A 19,558-nucleotide genomic window follows, 5' to 3' on the forward strand; every position below is an offset into this window, starting at 1 on the left:
TCAGATTAGACCCTTTCTTCTTTGGCTCTGTTTCCCTAAGTGGAAAGCAGAGAGAAATGGATAGTTTTCCCTATTTCTATATCTACAATGAGAGAGAGCTCTGATACCTCCCTTTGCCCAGGCATAATCTCACTCTATGCAGCAGACGTTTGGGTTCTTTTTGCACCTGCCTCTCCCTTAAGTTTCTTCTGCCATTACTTTGTCAAAAATGCAGTATCCAGTGCCTGGCATTCCTAATGTGCTATTTATCTAGCAGGATTCAGACACAAAAGGGTTAATCTGGCTGCTTCTTCCCCTACAGAGACCAGCTGCAGATTTAAAGTGGGCAAAGAGAAAACAGGAAGGCACAGCAACATTACTGGCAGCAATAAGCCAGTAGCTGTGGGAGTTTGGGAACACAGAGATGGGCTGCCACAAAAGCACAGAATAGGGGAGAGTAAAGGTCCCCTCTCTTTGAAAATAGCCACAAGTCACTGGTGATAAACTCCTCACCAAGTGCCTTAGTTCCTTAAGCTTAACTGATCTAAGGCACCTTAAGGGAAACTGAATTTCCCTCCAGTATCCCACAAGATTATCTGTTAATACCCAGGTTTTCACTTGCAAAAAATCTTTCTTTCTCCCATCTCTCCATCCCTCTGCCCTCCCACACTCCAGCACTGCATGTCACTGTCAGGTTAACCTTCCTAAAACAAAGCTTTCCTTCCTACGTGTCATTTCTAAGCTCAAAAGCTTTCAATAATTCCCTTTTGGTACAAGATAAAATCCAAATTTCATAGTTTGGCTGGCATTCAACAACCTCTACAATGTGCTTCCAACCGACTTTAACAGCTCTCTATTCCATTCTATTCTTTATTCTACTATGGGCTTGCAGCTCTATTTACTATCTCCCAAATATGCCTTGAACTTTTTATCAGTTATCTGAACGATATCATGCTTGCAGATGACACAACACTGAGAGCAAACTTAACAAATGAAAAATTGGGACAATTTTGCCCCCCTCCTCAATCTCCAAAGACTAAGTAGAAAGATAGGATAACCCTAATGATGAAAAAAATCTACTATAAAAGTGATGGATGGGAGAAAAATAACTAGGTAATGGGTCATGTGGGGATTTCAATGGACTACAAGATCAAGTCAATCCTATGAAATGATAGCCAAAAAACTCAAAGTGATCTTAGGCTGCATTAGTAAAGGCATAACCTAGAGAAGAAGGGAAATAAGAGCCATGCTGTGAGCTGGTTGGCCAAGCCATCTTTAGACTAGTGTGTTCAGTTCTTTGGCATAGCACAGTGCTTGGCCCATAGTTGTTGTTATTTGGCTATTTTTCAGTCATTTCCAACACTTGGTGACCCCATTTGGAGTTTTCTTGGCAAAGATACTGGAGTGGTTTGCCATTTCCTCCTCCAGGTCATCTTATACATGAGGAAAATGTGGCAAATGAGGAAAATAGTGTTAAGTAACTTGCCTGGAGTCACCCAGCGAGTATGACTACTCTGGGGTCAGATTTAAACCCAGGAAGATATCTTCCTGATTCCAGGTCCAGCATTCTCTCCATTTTACCACCAAGCTGCCCGTAGACTTCCCTGGGTTTGTATGTGTGTCTGTGTTTAAGAAAGGAAATGGACAAGCTGCTCATCAAGATGATAATACTTCAATAGAGGTATGATTTCATCTTAACGGTGAATATTATTTACAATAGAGCATACCAAAACCCTCCTTTCCCATCTTATTCTGTCCAGATCTTATGCATTTTCTCACATGAATCCTTCTCAGTAATTCTACTTAATATGTTGGGGGCTTTTCTCTATCCATCTGGATTTATACAAACCAGAATACTGAAAGAAATCAAAATCATTCCAAACTAGAGATATTGTATTGATCCAGAAAAGAAGACATGATAAGCACCCTCCTACAGATAAAGGCCAGCTATCATGTGGAAAAGGAATTAGACATGTTTAAGTAGCAGGAGGAGGAGGAGGGGCAGCAGTATCAATAGTATTTATAAAGTATTTTAAGATTTGCAAAGTCCCTTACAAATTTATTTTTCATTTTATCCTCACATAAACCCTGGGGGATAGGCACGATTTTTTCCCTCATTTCTACAGAATACTAAATTGCGGTAAATAAAAATGAAAGAGCTCTCAATCTCTGCCTCAGTTTCCTCATATGTAAAATGAGAATAGTCATAGCACTAATCTCCTAGGGTTGTTGTGATTATAAGATGAAATAGTATTTGTAAGGCAAACATTAAAATGCTAATTACTATTAAAACATCATTATTATTCAGTCGTACAGCTAGTAAGTGCCAAAGACAAAATCTGTAGATATTCCTGAGTCTAGGACCAGAACTCTAACCATTACACCACCTAGTCATTCTTAAAGGATAAAACAAGGAACAATGAGTAGAAGTTGCAGAAGGGGCAAGTAAAGTAGCTTCTTTGAGAAACTTCCTAAAAATTAAAGCTGTCCAAAAGCACAATAGAAACAAAACTAGTGATCTTGCTCTATTATCTCTCCTCAGATGTTCTTGTGAAGTTTTCAAAGGTTTTAACTGAAAGGATCTATCTATTAGTGGTATCAGATACATCAGGCTCCCTGTAGGGGGAATGAATCAAGCCTCTAGGGCTTTCAATACTATCTGGAGGTCTTAGAGGTGTGGTAGAGTAAGGAAAGGTTGGGCTCAGCCTTGGCACTAGTTTTCTGAACCCCACCAAGGAAGTCTTTCTAGATCTAAATTTCATTACTGATAAAAAATGGAATAAAATCATAGAATTCCAGAGTTGAAAGAGACATTAAAAACATCATTCCTTTAATTGAAACCATTTCCCTTCATGAAAAAGTAGCTTCATTCAGCTTCTTCTAGATAAACTCCTACCCTTCCAAGGCAGTCTCGTCAAATTTTTCATAGTTTAAATTATCATTAATATTTTTTTTCTTTTTGCAGAGTTGAAATCTGCTTCTCCATGATTTTTGTCCATTCCTTTTAGTTTTGCCCCCTGGAAAATCAAACCTCTCTTGAAGGCAGCTATCATCACTTTCCTTTAGAAGACTGTCTTTTCTTCTCCAGGCTATTTCCAGGTCTTCATCCTGTCCTGCCACAGTTTCAAGGCCTATCACCATCCTGGCTACTCTCCTCCAAAAATGCTCCAGTTTGAAAATGACCTCCCTTAAAATTTGGCTTCTGGAACGTTTCTGTAGACTGTTGGCAAGAAACAGGGGAGGGAAGCAGAGGAAGCTAGGCTAATCTTACTAAATAACTGTTCCCAATTCTAGGGCAGGTCCAGACTCTCAGACTATAAGTCAAGCCAATGAATATTTATGAAGTATAAGATGTGTCCAGAATTTGTTAAGGCCATCTTCCTAACCTATTGGGATCTCATGCCCTACATTAAAAAATTATATATATGTATATGTCTATATTTATATTTATATTTACATATGTAGTTCTTCTGGCAGCTAGATGAATAGGCAGTAAGATAGAAAGAAAGCTGGACTGCAACTCAATAAGACCTGAATTCAAATTCTGCCTCTGACATTTACTTACTGTACTGTAAGTGACAGGCAAGTCACTTAACTTCTGCCTTCCTCAGTTTTCTCAATTTTTTAATGGAAATAATAATAGCAACTATTGGGGGCACCTGGGTAGCTCAGTGGATTGAGAGCCAGGCACAGAGATGGGAGGTCCTAGGTTCAAATCTGGACTCAGACACTTCCCAGCTGGGTGACCCTGGGCAAGTCACTTAACCCCCATTGCCTAGCCCTTACCACTCCTCTGCCTTGGAACCAATACTGTACATAGTATTGATTCTAAGACAGAAGGTAAGGGTTTTAAAATAATGATAATAATAATAATAATAACAACTATTTCCCAAGGTTGTGGGAATCCAATAAGATGATGTTTGTAAAATGTTCAACACAGTGCCTAAAGCATAGTAGGTGCTTTTCAAATATTGGTCTCCTTCCTTCTTTTGCATCTCATGTTATTCCTTCGGATTTATCACAGAAAATGCAACTGATCATAGTTAAAATTTTGCTTTGGGATCGGGGGCTTTTGCTCTTGGCATGCTACTCTCTGTCTCTGTGTCCCCCATTCACAAAAGGGACAGAAACCCTCTAAGTTGCCCACTGGAATTATGCGACAATAAGAATAGCCAATGGCATTTACCTTTCTTAAACCATCTAATGAGGATAAAAGCACCTATCTAAACAGGTTCTGGTGACACTCACACAAGAAAATCTATACAAAGCATCTTGGGATAATATGTGAGCATCAGCTCTTAATATTATTCTTATTAATGAAGCGTTATGAAAGGAGAATTAAATTAAGTTGTGCCACCTCCTTCCCTTGAGGAATCAATAAGAGAATGGAACTCTAAGCCATCTCTATCTAGCAGGGTTTAGACATGGAGAGCACAAAGGTAAACTTCAGGCCAGGCTACCTCTGAGTAAAAATGAAATCTGGATTCCTGAGATGGAAGTCATTGAACTTCTCAGATCTGAACCAATTCTGACTCAAAGCAGAATGCTGGAGCCCACAGTTTTTATCTCAGTCTCTATTAAAGTATCTACCTTGGATGAAGGAAAAGAAACAAGTAAATCAGGTGATTCTGAGTTAACAGGGGCATGAAGCCAAATGGGAAAGCTCTATATGCCCCTTACAACTTTAAGGAAGCAAAACTTGGACTGTGCTGGTGCATACTGATGAGCATTGCTCCATGTGTCTGAATATTAGAATCTAGTTCTCTGACACAAGCTCGGCTTTTTTGCTCCGAGGCATATATGACACAAAAATGTGCTAGAACTCCTGTTTTAGTCTGGCTGTACAGAAGGGGAATCTGAGACCCATGAGGGAAGAAGGTGCATTTTTGTGTCATAGATCCCTTTTTTAGTCTGGTGAACCTGTGGACTCCTTTGGAAATGAATAAAACCTGTAAGATTACAAAGGAAACAAAATAACATTGAAATACAGTTACCAAAATATTGAAGGTTCCAAGTTCACAGACTCTCTGAAATCTCCCCATGAACCTCAGCTTAAGAACCATTGGATTAGTTGAATTTTTTTAATCCCTTACCTTTTGTTTTAGAATCAATACTAAGTGTTGGGTCTAAGTCATAAGAATGTCAAGGACTAGACTAGTCAATTGCCCAAGGTCACAAAGATGTGTGTCTAAAAGTGTTTGAGGCTAGATTTGAACCCAAGATCTCCACTCTCCAGAGCTGGCTCTCTCTCCACTGAGCCACCTAGCTGCCCCTGGATTAATTGTTTTCTAAGTTACTTTTTAGCTTTGAAATTTTATAATTCTAATCAGTTTGCTAGCACATTTTTCACAGGCATAACTTTACTGAATTAAAATCCTTTAGTGGGCACAAGTGACAATGTTATTAAAGTGAATCATCCATAGACATTTATGACTTGGTGTCCTTAGCATAAAATGGCTGTATTCATAGCCGTACAGTCCCCTAAACCAAGTGTGTGCTGATTCCACTTTTAAAGGCAAAATAAATTCATTGTCAACTCATTAAAAAGAGAATATTTTCAGTAAACATTAAAACTCTAATAATGTTTCCTTTTTATTACTATTGCCACCATTCCTAGCACCACCTGCATGGACTATTATAGTAGTCTCCTAATTGTCCTTCTTGTCTTGACTGATTGTCTCCTTCAATTTGTCCTTCAGAGAAATGACAAAATAACCTTGGCATGTCATACCTCTGCTCAAAAGTCTTCAGAGGCTCCCTATTCTCTGCTAAGTAAAGTTCAGATTTCTTTGCCTTCTTGGCCCTATCTAATACAAATTCTCTCCACATAATCCAATTGAAAGGAGCTACTTATAATCCTCAAACAACCCCTGTACTTTCATGCCCTTACTCCATGTTTCCTATACTTGAAATAGTCTTTTTTTTCCCTTCCTTCTTTCCTGTCTTCCTTCTTCCCAGTCTTCCTTCCTTCCTTTCCTAAAGGTCTTCCAAGATTCCTCTGACTGTCCATTTTGGCATTTCTTATGGCACAATGATATTACATTACATTCATATACCATAATATGTTTAGCCTGGCACCCTCTTAGTTTTCAGACTTTGGCCACAACAAAAAAGTGCTGCTATAAATATTTTTGTGCATCTAGGTCCTTTTCCTCTTGATTTCCTCAGTGTGTAGTGTGCCTGGATTTTCCATTCTCCCCTTCTTTGCCTATCGAATTCCTCCTCATCCTTCAAAATGCAATTCAGAAAGCACTTCTTCCATAAAACCTCCTTAAACTGATAATGACCTTATTTCCCCCTTACATATTAAATCAGAAATCATTTCTGGGAGAATAAGGGTCTTAAATCCATACTGCATTGTTTGTTTTTCTGTGATGCAATCATCAGGTATCATTATATATTTCAATTATCTCTGTATATTTGCTGTCCTCTGCTTAGACCAGAAGCTCCCTGAGGGTAGGCACAACATCTGATGTAAATCTTTCCTTTCAATATTTGCCTATCACAAGTTGAGTGCTTTGGCTACCACAAAAATTGAGAATAAAGTGTATTGCTAAAAGATCTTCTAAGACATTGCTTAGAGAAAATTTTGCTCACATCTAATCTTGTTTTTCAGTGAAGACAATATACCATAAAAACAAAAAGTTAAATCCTCTCCAGTTTAGAGATAAATGCAGCATTCCTAGACTATCGATACACTTTGAGAAAACTCTAATGGAGGCACATTGTAGGAGGCACTCTCCTATTTAGATAGCTAAACATTTTTCTTAACTTAATCAACCCTAACCTATGCATATGACCAAAAGCTAACAACCATCCAGACGACCAAGTATACACTGTTGGCACTAAATCAAGACTTGTTGAGCATTATACCAAAGTGGCCGGCAATCTTAAGAAGGAAAGCAGTAGTGCAACCTTGAGCAAACTTTTTCTAGGGACATTATTCTACAAGAACAATTACAAAAAAATCTACATTATCTCACTTGCCCTAACACAATGTCTTATGACCAAACAAATTACTATTGCATGTGAAACATACCAACAACTAACATTTTAATCTTCCTTTCTGAATAACCATAACTATGACCACATTTGCCTAATATTTGCCAATGAGAAAGAAGAAAGGCAGCTGCTAAAGAACTGTTATCAGCTAAATGACTGATACATAACAGGATATATAGCTGTTGATAGATTATTTGTGGCTTCTAATCTATAAAAAGCTATCAGCACAGATCCACTCCCTTTCCCCAGTATTTGGCTGTTCCAAATTCTGCCTCTCTTCAAGTTTAGGAAATTTCTGGAAAATCTCCCTTGGATTAACTGAGCCCTTTTTTTACTTCCAACATAGTCCCAGGCTGATCCTCTTTTATTGGCATATTTATCTATTTAAAATAATGACACATATCAATCAATTATTAACTGTCTGTTCTCTCCTTTTAGAGGGCAGTGATTTTCCCCCAAGGGATGAGGATCCTTCTTTTCCATTCTTTGAACCACATCAGAATCAAGAAATGTTGTGAGGACTGCCTCATAAACAGGTGTTATTAAGCTAGACATGATTTCTGAGAGAACAAGGGTCTTAAATCCTTTTTAGGCTACATGAGAAAACACCTCTGAGTTCTAATTAAGTTGAACCAATTAACCACCCACAGATGCTTAGCACTGCTTCCCATGGTCAAGCAATCATCTCTATTAAAACCCATTTTCAAGTAAGGAGTAAGCTCAAAAGCATCTCTGGCACTGACTTCCCACAAATCAATTACCCCTTTAGACACTTTCTGTAAATACTCTGAAGCCAATGTTGCTTCAGCTTCCTCATCCAGTGAAGGGTTTTTGGATTGGGCTGGCTGCAAAAGGCTAATCACAAATGTCTCTGCTGAGGAGGTAACTGCAAAGAGAATGTGGAAGGGAGAACTTGGGGACAATTAAATCCACTGCCTACTACAGGACCTGAGTGGTGTGACCAGCTGGATTTTGTCAAACAAGTCCAAGGTTTCCATTGAAATTTTGTTGGTACAACTCAGTTTTTTTCTCAGGTTGGCTGAGCTATTTTCTAGTATGGTTTCCCGTTGAGAATAATGAATCAAAAGGGATGTGTTTATGGCCACAGAGCCCCTCTTCTCCAAAGGTTCTAACCAAAGTATTTTGCACACCCACACTCTATCAGAGCAGTTCTTTCTGAGCCCACTCTGGATTCAAACCATATCAACTGCCTAATGAGACCCATTAGGTACTGCTATATTAGGGTTTTTTACAAATAAAGCTCCATGTCCCTCAGATGCATGGCCCCTCCCAAATGAAGCCATTTCTACTCTTTCCACAACCTCCTTCCAGCCAAAATCCAATCACAAGAAACTTTTGTTTCCCTTCTGTGGAGTGGTGGCAACCATGATGTCAAGACCAACAGATGGACAATTCATTCGAATTTAAACATCATCAAATGTTAGGCCTGTTCTTCTATCTCTCCATGTTTATTAGACACCATGATAGTTATTGGCTCCACATGAGGCTTTTCTCCTCTCCTTGTTTGTCAGAGTTAAAAAATTTCTCACTAGTGCGAAAATTTATTTTTCATGAAGACATTCATCTACCATGGCCACCCCATCCAGGACCCTGTGTCCATTAATCAGAATGTGTGACCAAACATTGAATCACAAACATAACAGCTCTGGTACTTACAGCCAATCATCATTATGGCGACTGCAAAGATCTTCTCTATGTCAGTGGAGGGGGCAATGTTCCCAAACCCCACGCTGGTGAGGCTGGTCATGGTGAAATATAAGGAGGAGATGTAGACAGAATTCTTACTTGGACCACCTTCCCACTTGCCCAGGCCAGAAACGTTGAACTGGTAAGGCGTCCCAGCATCCATTGCCAGCTGGTAGAGCCAGCTATTATTACGGATCATTTTTGTGTCCTCATCAAAGATCTCATAGTCCCCAATGCTATACCAGATACAGGCCATCCAGTGGGCTGCCAATCCAAAAACACACACCAGCAGGACTAGGACAGCAGCTCCATACTCAATGTAGTGATCTAACTTGCGGGCTACTCGTCCCAAGCGTAGAAGTCGAACCACTTTCAGTGAGCTGAACAGGCTGCTGATTCCCTATGGAAGAAGCAAAGAGCTGTGTGAGACACCCATAAGGTAATAATTCTTCCTCTGAAACCATGATTTCCCACATTGACAATACTTCCAGGGATGCTCCACTGAGTGGACATCCCATTCTATAGCCACCATATTCATTTATTTTTAATCCTTACCTCCTATTTTAGAATCCAACACTGTGTATTGGTTCCAAGGCAGAAGAGTGGTAAGGGCTAGGCAATGGGGGTCAAGTGACTTGCCCAGGGTCACCCAGTGTCTAAGGCCAGTTTTGAACCAAGGACCTCCCATCTCTAGGCCTGGCTCTCAATCCACTGAGCCACCCAGTTGCTCCCTACCACCATATTCAATTCAATTCAAAAAAAGCATTTGTTCAACACCCATGTGCTGGGCACTTAAAACAGAGACAAAACCAAAAGCAGTTCCTGACCTCAATGAGTTTAAATTCTGTGAAGAAAGCCAAGAAGGAAGAAACTCTGAAGTATTTTTTAACAAAATCAAAAACTCTGGAAAGGGCATACCATAGCTACCAATCTTGCTAGAAACCAAGTTGGATCTCTGTTTTCAAACCCTTACCTTTTGTCTTAGAATCAATACTAACTACTAGTACCAAGGCAGAAGAATAGTGAGGACTAAGCAATTGGAATTTAGTGACTTACCTAGGATCACACACAGCCAGGAAGTATCTGAGGCTAGATTCTAACCTAGAATTTCCCAACTCTAGACTTGATATTTCTATCCACTGAACCACTTTAGCTTCCCCATCAAGTTATATCTTAATGTTGAATCAAGTAACCTCAACTATTTATCCAGTTATCAGTCACAAAATGCTAGAATAAACTCTTTGAAAGAAATTTAGTTAAGCAGTCAGCTATGGGAGGTAGAGGGAAAGAAGATGACTCTTGTAACCAAGGAAAAATATTCTAAATTGACTAAATAATTTTTTAAGTTAATTATCTAAAGAAAAAAAAATTTAGTTGACTTCAATTTCAGAAGTTAGGTGAATAGCTGACTATCAAAGACAGGTTTTGGTTACTCTTAAAAGAAAAAAAATAAAGCCAGCAATAGCCACAGAGGTGAATATGCTGGTCAAATGACTGAAAGTATACTATTCTGCTTATCTGGTAGTCATTGTCACTTGTTCTATTTAAACTTATATGTAAATAATTACTGTTTGAGTTCAGTGGGGCTCACCTCTCTATATTTCTTAATTAAAATTTCTTCTTGAAAAGAACTGATATCCTCCTTCCCTTTGATGTATAAATGACTAATTGTTAAGACCTAGTCTGCATTCTAATGGATTCTCATGCCATAGTAAGCAGCACAAGGGATAGAGTGCCAAATGTGACATCAGGAAGATTCATCCTCCAGAGTTCAAATCCAGCCTCCGACATATACTAGTTGCATGACCCTCGGCAAGTCATTTAACCCTGTTTACCTCAATTTCCTCCTCTATAAAATGAGCTGGAGAAGGAAATGGCAAACCACCCTAGTGTCTTTGCCAAGAAAATTCTAAATGAGGTCATGAAGATATGGCTGAAGGAAAACAACAACAATTAAATAACAACAAATGTCAAAGTAGTCAATATCTAATTAGGGAACTTTAGGTGCCAGTTAGCTGGGTAAGGGAGATAGTTCAGAAAACAGCAAGGGGCTCTCTTAGCAAACCTAAACCATACTATTTAAGCAGCCTCTTATCCTCAATTTTCTCATCTATAAAATGGAGATTTGATATTAGATGATTTCTAGTCTTTCCATCTTTCACACCCTATGATCACTATCGCCTGTATATTTTTTGGTCTTTTGTTTTGTTTTGTTTTGTTTTGGGTCTGGATCTGAGATTTCATTGCTGTAGATGAGAACTCCAAAATGCTGTGCAGCTTGTGGTCTTGGAGAATTACCTGAAGCAAAGAGAGATTTAACAGCTTGCCCATGGTCACATAGCCAACATGTGTCAAGGTTGGGATTTTAATCTTTCCCTGATTTCATGGCCAGCTGTCTTATACTCTTATACCTCACCTCTCTCTCTCTCTTTCTCTTTCTCTCTCTCTCTCTCTCTCTCCACCCTCTCTCTCTGTCTCTGTCTCCCCTCTCTCTGTCTCTCTCTCTCTCTATGTGTGTGTGTGTGTGTGTGTACATGCTTCTCTGGGTAAATGTTCTAGATGCCCTCCACCATGGTAGATCTATGTCATTTTCTCTTTCTCCCTACCAGGTCAGAGCATAGCCCCTTACCCACAAATGGCATTTAATAAGGGACTGACCTAGAACTCTAGTTTTATCTATAAAGGAGATCTAGAAAAAAAAAACCTTTCAGAGCAGTAGTTCTGTAAAATATAACTAATGATTTTGAGGCCTGGGGAAAAACCAGCCAATGATTTGGACTCATAGCATCTGTCTTTAAATGTTATACCATCTTCTTACATTCATGATGTTATTAATCTTGGGGTATGCCAATTCCCTACCTATGGTACAGCTGTTTCTTGTTTTCCTTTATACAACATTAACAGCTGGAACTTTAGCTATTTAAAAAACATTATTAGTTATGAACATGATTTTTTCTCACATCTTTTGAAATGCAGTGGCCCTTATAAACGAAAGGCAATATTATCCACACTCCCCCCTCCTTTCAGAACACTAAAAATATTCCTACAAAGAATATTGCCATATGCCAGAGAAACACATTCCCCTGGGGCTTCTTTAAGAAAATTTACTCTCCTTGCAAATAATTCGATAAGAGTTTTCTGCTACAACTTTTGGGATGTGAAATACCCATAATTCCAGGTTGGGGTGAACAGAAGGGAAAAGTTATAACAATTATCTTAATTACTGGGATCAGAAGATTTAGAGTTTAAGGGGTCTAAACATCAGCTACTCCAACCCCCTCATTTGACAAAGGAAGACTAGTGAGAAGAAAGTACATAGTGAATAAGTAGTAGAGGCTATATTTGAACCCAGGCTCACTTCTCAAAATTAAAAGCTCTCTTCATTATACCAAGTTACTTTTGGAAAAAAAAATACCATTGGGCAGATAGAGGCTTTTGGAATCCCAATAATCCCACCCGAGTCTATAGCTAAAGAAAAGCAGGTATTTGCTTAATATTTGGCTTATGTAATCAATTTTATAAGCTAAGAGTTTAGTTACCCATAGGCAGGATCAAAAGGAAATAGATGATGACCTCTTCAATTTACTCAGCAGTCTTGCCTCTCTCAAGTGAACAGTCTTCAGAGGTTGTTGCTCAGATCATGTAGTCACAGGTAATAACACTTGTACATGTGAGAATAAAAACTAAAGTCTGGTCTTTTCTATCTTAAATGGTGCCTTCAAACTCTGGGGTATTCACTAGGACATAATGAAACCCAGATAGAGTAAAATCTGCAGGTAACATCTGAGAATAATTAAATACATAAGAAGAGAAAGCTTGACACACTGGATAGTGGATAGTGGACATTGAATAGCACAGGTTTGGAATCAGGAGGACCTGGATTTATTCCTCATCTGGAGGGAATTGGTGGGAAGGATGATTCAATGATCTCTAATCAATCAACAAGTATTCATTAATAACTCAGTGTATAGAGTGTCAAGCCTAGAACCAGGAAGACTCATCTTCTTGAGTTCAAACTTGGCCCCAAATGCTTATTAGCTGTGTGACCCTGGGCAAGTCACTTCACCTTGTTTGCCTTAGCTTCCTCATCTGTAAAATGAGCTGGTGAAAGAAATGGTAAACCACTCCAGTATATGGCAAGAAAACCTCAAAAGGAGTCATAAGAAATCAAATACAATTGAAAATATGGACAACAAAACACATTAATCATCTATTATGTGCCAAACACTGAGGATACTAGCACAAAGAATGAAATAATCCCTATAAAATTACATTTTAAGAGGGAAGACAAATATATGTGTATATATTTGTATAAATACATATGTATACAGCATAAAGTGAAGAAATATTACTATGATAGCTGGCATTTATACAGTCTTTGAGGGATAGCAAAGTGTTTAATGTTTTAAATTATTCTGGGTAAATTTAATATAAATTGTACCCCCTTATTCTGTTCAAAAACCCATTTTGATCAGTATCAGCCCTACCCTTTGACTGGGAAGACCCCAGAGGTCTCATGGCTCTGGTAAGAGGCTGGCATAACTCCTGGCATCCCAAAGACTGGACTCTGACCTAAACTGAGATCAAGTCCATCCAACTAGATAGAAGAAGAAGGAGTGATGTCATTGGACTTATGAGAAAGGGGACCGGGGAGGTGCTTGGTCTTTTTTTTTTGAATGTGGCAAACAGATTAATGAGGAGAGGTCAAGTTATTATGTAATTCTCTCCTCTCTCTCTCTCTCTCTCTCTCTCTCTCTCTCTCTCTCTCAATTTTACTAATAAATAATTATAATTTATTATACAATCTCCATAGAATTTTAATCATAGCATATCCTCTCAATATCCCTGTAAGGTAGATGCTATTATTATCATCTCCATTTTACAGATGAGGAGACTGAGGCACTAGGAGATTAAGTGCCATGTTCAGAAACAATATTGAAACTTGGGTTTTCCTGACTCCAAGGACGCATTATTGCTACTGCCATGGGGAAGAGTGGCCCCACCAAAATAGTTAAATACAAGGCAGTTTGGGAGAGAGGGTACAGGCAGTTGGGGGGATTAGGTCAGGTCTCACACAGATGCTGGTACTTGAGTTGCATCTTAAAGGAAGAGAAGAAAAAGTAGAGGCAGAGGTGATGTACTCTGAGGAAGAGCATTCCAGGCATGCAGGTGCAAAACACAGGGGTTGGATTGTCAGCCATGAGGAATGGAGAAAGCAGTTTGGCAGAACCACAAAATGTATGAGGGAGATAAATATCTAATGAGACTAGAAAGATTGGGAAGAGATTTAAAAGCAAAATGGAGTTTATTCTTTATCTCTGTGGCAAGAGGAAGTCACTGGAGTCAATTAAGTAGGTGAAATCATATAGTCAGATCTGAAATAAGGAAAATTATTTGATGTAGTTTGCAGGAGGGACTAGATTGGGTGAATAAAATGGATGGCAAGAAGGCAGACTAGGACTCTACAGTACTAACCTAGGGAAGAAGTGGTGGGGTCCTGATCAGAGGTTGTAGTTGGGAAAGCAAGAGAAAGGTCCAGATGGGAAAGTTATGAATACAGATATAGCAAGATCTAGCAAGTGACTAGATCCCTGGGATGATGGAGAGTAAGAAGGATCAGATAAATCTAAGGTTAGCTAGGGGAGGAAAGAAATCAAGGAGAGAAGTTCAGGCAGTTCTCACTTTCTGTAAGTGGACTAATCATAAAGTGATTTTTATATAATGCAAATTTGACCCTACCCATCCACTTAGCCAGTATAATAAAGGCATATATAAATTAATAAATTTGTACAAATCATAAAATACAGACATATTAAATACCATACCATGGAAATAAACAGAATAATGCAATGAAAGGTAAAGTTAATGATAAAGTATGCATGGTAGTGTATAGATGTAGACATTGCCCTTTCTCCATCCATTATACCTAGCCTTTATCACTGATCCTTGTTGGCTGGCTATGCAAAAAAATTTTTTTATTAAGCTAGATGTTTGGACAGTGGCTCTTTTTCCCCTCACATATCTGAATATAGGAAGCAATTTTATTCTCAACTAGTCTTTGAACTTTTAAAAACATTCAAATATCTGTATCCATCCTTTTCAATACAAGAAAAAAATTTACTCAAATGATGAAATGCTTCTGCCAACTGTTTCTTTGTAAACCTTTTTGGTTCAGCTTCCAGTTCCAAAGTTTCCCTTTCTTCTTCTGAAATCTTTGCAGCTTAGTCAAGGTCCTTAATGGAATTTCTTTCAGAATTTTAAAATGTAAAGTTAAATTTATATAACACAAATTCATATAAAGTGAAAACTGTCTGTATTACAAAAATCCAGTGAGGAGAGAGGATACAGTAGCTGAGATTTGTCTCATCCTGCATTAAATCTCTGATCCTATTTGTAGCAGAGTTTATTGAAAGTGAGGGAAGAGACTAACAACATGGTAATGGGTTCAAATCAAGAACACATGTGATACCCAGTGGAATCACGCGTCGGCTATGAGGGGTGGGGGTGGAAGAAAAGAAAATGATCTTTGTCTTTAATGAATAATGCTTGGAAATGATCAAACAAAATATTGTTAAAAAAAAAAAAAGGAGGTATTTCTAGGTCAGATAAATTGTTTAGCCCAGAGCCTTGAATGCATGCTTTTTTTCTTCCAATTTCATCATCTTTATTTTTTAAAAATATAAGTTAATCTTTCTCCTATTTACAGGTAATAATTTTTAACATACATTTTGGGACAACTAAGTAGTACAGAGGACAAAATACTACTAAGCTTGGAGTCAGGAGGACTTTGGTTCAAATGTGGCCTTAGGTACTTCCTAGCTGTATGACCCAAGGCAAGTCACATAACTCCAATTGCCTAACTTTTACCACTCTTCTCCCTTGGAAGTGTTACATAGTATCAACAGAAGGAAAGGTTTTTTTAAAAAAAGATTCATTTTCAAAAATTTTGAGTTCCAGGTTCTCTCTCTCTCTCCCTTCCTGCCCTCACTCCTCCATGAGCCAGCAAATAACTTGATCTAGGTTATGCATGTGTGATCATACAAGACATGTCTCTATATTGGCCATTCAGTGAAGAAGATACACAAAATAAACAACAAAAACATTAAAAAAGAAAAATAATATTAAAAAAAAGAAAGTGAGGGGAGAGAGAATAATACTGCTAATACCAAGTTTCTGGATCTGCTATATTGATTTAATAATTTTTTTAACAATAAGGAATGATTTTAAAGCACAGGCTTTCTACATTGAACAACTGATATGAGAACTGCATGGCTGCACCACTGCATAATTGAATAATTTGGTTGAGAGCATTTTATTGGAAGTGATTCATCGAAGCTTAAATATCATTTGCTTTCTTTCCATTGCTTCAAAGTTTTAGTTTAGACTTGCTTAATGCAGCAGAAAATACATGTTAGTTACTATTATATGCTTTCCACACAAGCATGTGTTCTTTGGAGAATTGGAATGTGACTTGCAGCTTACAAAGCAGTTGTGATTCCAGTGACTAATTTTCAGAAGAGATACAGTGGTGCTGCTGTGTATAAAAGTATTTGTAACCATCAATGGGGAAAGACTTGTAATATTCCCAGTTGCTTATTAATCCAATAATGTAACCAAAAAGCACATGGGGAGTTTCCAAAGAAAACAATCATTTGAAGGAGATTAGGAAAATTGCTTAAAACCATCTACTTTCTTTGTGTTTACACATCTAACCATGAAGTAAATTGTGCATTTGGTTGTAAAACCATACCCATGAGGAAGGGGGTTCATTCCTCCTTTTAAGGTCAAAAAAAATCTGGTTTTGAGTTCCTGCTATTGTTACTACATCCAGAAAGTTTCTGATTGATGAAAATGCAGAGATTTTGAAGTGATAAGTAATATCTTCTTCAACCATTTCTCTTTCTTTCTTTGAATACGAATCTCTGGTGTTTTGTCTTCCAAAGAAGAAGCCATTATGCTGCCTACTGCAGCTTTATCATTTTTGCATCTGCCCATCACCTGAGGGCCCTTCATTTGGCTTCAAAATGAGCATTGCCTCACCTTGTGACTTTCTGGAGGTAAAAAGGCCATTGATTTCACTGAAAATTTTGTCTGAAGAGTTTTTGCCTTAGGGGCTTAGGAAGTCAAAGATGGTTACACATGCTAGGAACTCTTGTATAAAAGAATGGCCATGGAAACTTCTACTGACAAATTCATACACTGCAAATCTCAGGTATGACAAAGAGAAGTCATATGGATAATCCCAGAAGTGCAACAAGGTATGGAAATGGGAGCATTAGATTTAGGGTCAGACAATTCTAGTTCAGATCCCAGCTCTTCCACCAATTACGATCTTAGAGATTTTACTTCATGTCTTTGAGACTTAGATTCCTCCTCTGTCAAATAATTAGAGCTGACTTTAATATAGTAATTTTGTATATATTGCATCATTTGATTTCCTTAAAATGAGGATACTTTTTGTCCCACCTCTAGAGCCTGTGGTTCCAAACATTCTAAAGTGCTTTGATGTGCAAGGATAGATAGATAGATACATATGTGCATACATAGATGGATAGACAGACTGATAGAAAGAGATATACATATACATATATAAGCACACATACATATACATACACTTATGCACCATTTCCAGATCATTCACCCTTCCACCTAGGCCCAGCTTCCATTAATCCAGCTCACAAATGAAAAGGAGGAAAATTGGGATACTATGAATAACTGACTCACAAATCCCTCCTCCAAAACCCCGTAAGTATTCATGGTTTAATGGGGGTAGGAGCCAGGCAAAGAGAATGGAGAATAGAGAAATAGAGACTAATCATAGAATTTTGACAAAACCTAGCATGGAAAGGTTTCACTGGGTTTTTTTGTTTCTTTTTAGAATTCTACTTCACCCTTTCTTCCCTGCTCTCTGAGATGGTAAGCAAATTGACATAGGTCATACATGTACAATCATGAAAAACATTTCCCTATTAGTCATGTGAAAAACACACACACACACACAAAGTGAAAAATAGCATGCTTTGATCTGCATTCAGACTCCATCAGTTCTTTTTTGGATATGAATAATATTGTTCATCAATCAGATGCATAGAATTTTAACAAAAAGAGACTGGTGGAATGGAGTAAAATGTGGCACAAATTCAAGATAGAGCAAAAACTACACAAGGCTGAAGTATAGGAAAATGGTGGAGAATAAAACTGGAAAAGTATATTGGGACCATGTAGTAGAGGCCTTTTAATGTCAGGTGGAAGCAAAATCATCTGTTGAGAATGAGAGATGGTGAATTAGAGGATTTGGAATGGAAAAGATCAGATCAACTGTAATGAGAAATCTGACAAAGGGTCAAGAAAAACTGAATTTTAAAATTGCTGGAAAATACTGAAATTCCAGCTAGGAAAAATACAAAAGTTTGCCATGAAGAAAAATAAGAAAGTCAAGGATATATTAAATGATGACCAAACAAAAAACAAAAAACACTTGTACTTTGGTCAAGATATTTATTTTATACCATATTGATTTTATTTCTTTAAATTTTACTTTAATTATTTCATAATTTTCTCATACACAAATCTGGCATCCAATGTTTTTGGCTACCCCAGATCATCCATGAGGACACAGCTTCTCAGGTAGGAAGGAGCCTTTCTTGGACTCCTAAAACCCTCATCTTTTGGGTGACATCTTTGTGGGACCTCTTTTGTGCTCTCTCCCATTGGCCCCAGAAGTCAGTCTAGTCTGGCCACTGTATCAGCTCCCCTTTTTCATAGTAGAAGACGTTCTGCTGAAGGGGAGACTCTCACCTCACTAACATAAGTGCGCTATAGTTCAGGTAATCTCTGTGGATGCACAGCTGTTGACCCTTGGTGTGGAACTGACCGTTCAACATCCACCTTTGTGGGCTTTCATGCCCATCAGCCCCAGGAGTCAATCAGTCTGGTTGCTGGATCTGGGGTCTATCAGCTCCCCTTTTTCATTCTAGAAGACATTCTGGTGAAGGGGAGACTCTCACCTCACTAACATGAGTGTTATGGGTTGGGCAACCTCTATGAACAGAGACAGAGTGATCCCCAAGATTCCCCTTTTGGGTATATACTTGAAAATTAGGAAAAATTGGATCTGGAAGAAATTAATTTCTTTTTGTAATGAAGAGGCTTGGCCTATCCACGGCACCCTAAATTATAAAACCATCCAAAAATTGGACTCGTTTTGCATGAGGAAAGGGAAAAACACAACCCTATATTTCAGCTTTTATTAAACTCAGTCTGAATCCTGAGCTTAGGAGGGCTTGCCATATGTACCTTACTTCACCCTTGCTGACCCCTACTGGGAAAAGCCCTCAAGAGGACATTTGGGATGATTCAGCACTCAATGGCAAATTTGCCTCCCAGAGGGGTGGGGAGATAATAGCTCCTCTACCAGCTGAGGTTCGACCACAGTCTCCCTCTCCCCCAACCTCCTCAGAACTAACATTCAACCATAATATCCTTTTGTACCCACCACCGCCTGATAATGTGACCTTGCCAATCCCCCAGTCAAACCCACTTCACACTAGTAGAGGACTGAATTATGGTGACAGTTCTCACCTCCTCCCTATGAGAGATGGGCTGGCTTGAGTACATGTCCCTTTTTCTATGACAGATCTAGCCCAAATTAAGGAGAAATTAGGTCTCTACTGTATGATTGAAAAATCTGTTACCCTAAAAAAAGAACTACATATCCCAAGAGTCCACTGACTTCCTGTCATTATGGACTTCCTGTAGATAGAGGATAAAGGGTGTGGGCTTTGGAGGCTCCCTCTCTCTGATGTAGAATCAGCATTGATGATGGTGAGTGGGGTTGACTAAAAATGGCTAACTAGCCATGGGCACGTGG

At 38.5% G+C, this 19,558-nt stretch overlaps 1 protein-coding gene across 1 annotated transcript in view; it reads right to left on the bottom strand.

The window, feature by feature from the left end:
* The window catches only part of KCNH1 (potassium voltage-gated channel subfamily H member 1), a 582,845-nt gene that overhangs the window by 410,308 nt on the left and 152,979 nt on the right, over positions 1–19,558 (bottom strand). The window contains exon 7 of the mRNA XM_056815882.1: positions 8,659–9,088. Coding sequence (XP_056671860.1) covers positions 8,659–9,088 — 430 coding nt within the window. The remainder of the gene's footprint in view (positions 1–8,658; positions 9,089–19,558) is intronic.

This window comes from Monodelphis domestica, chromosome 2 (genome assembly GCF_027887165.1).
Source record: "Monodelphis domestica isolate mMonDom1 chromosome 2, mMonDom1.pri, whole genome shotgun sequence".
Taxonomy (NCBI): domain Eukaryota; kingdom Metazoa; phylum Chordata; class Mammalia; order Didelphimorphia; family Didelphidae; genus Monodelphis; species Monodelphis domestica.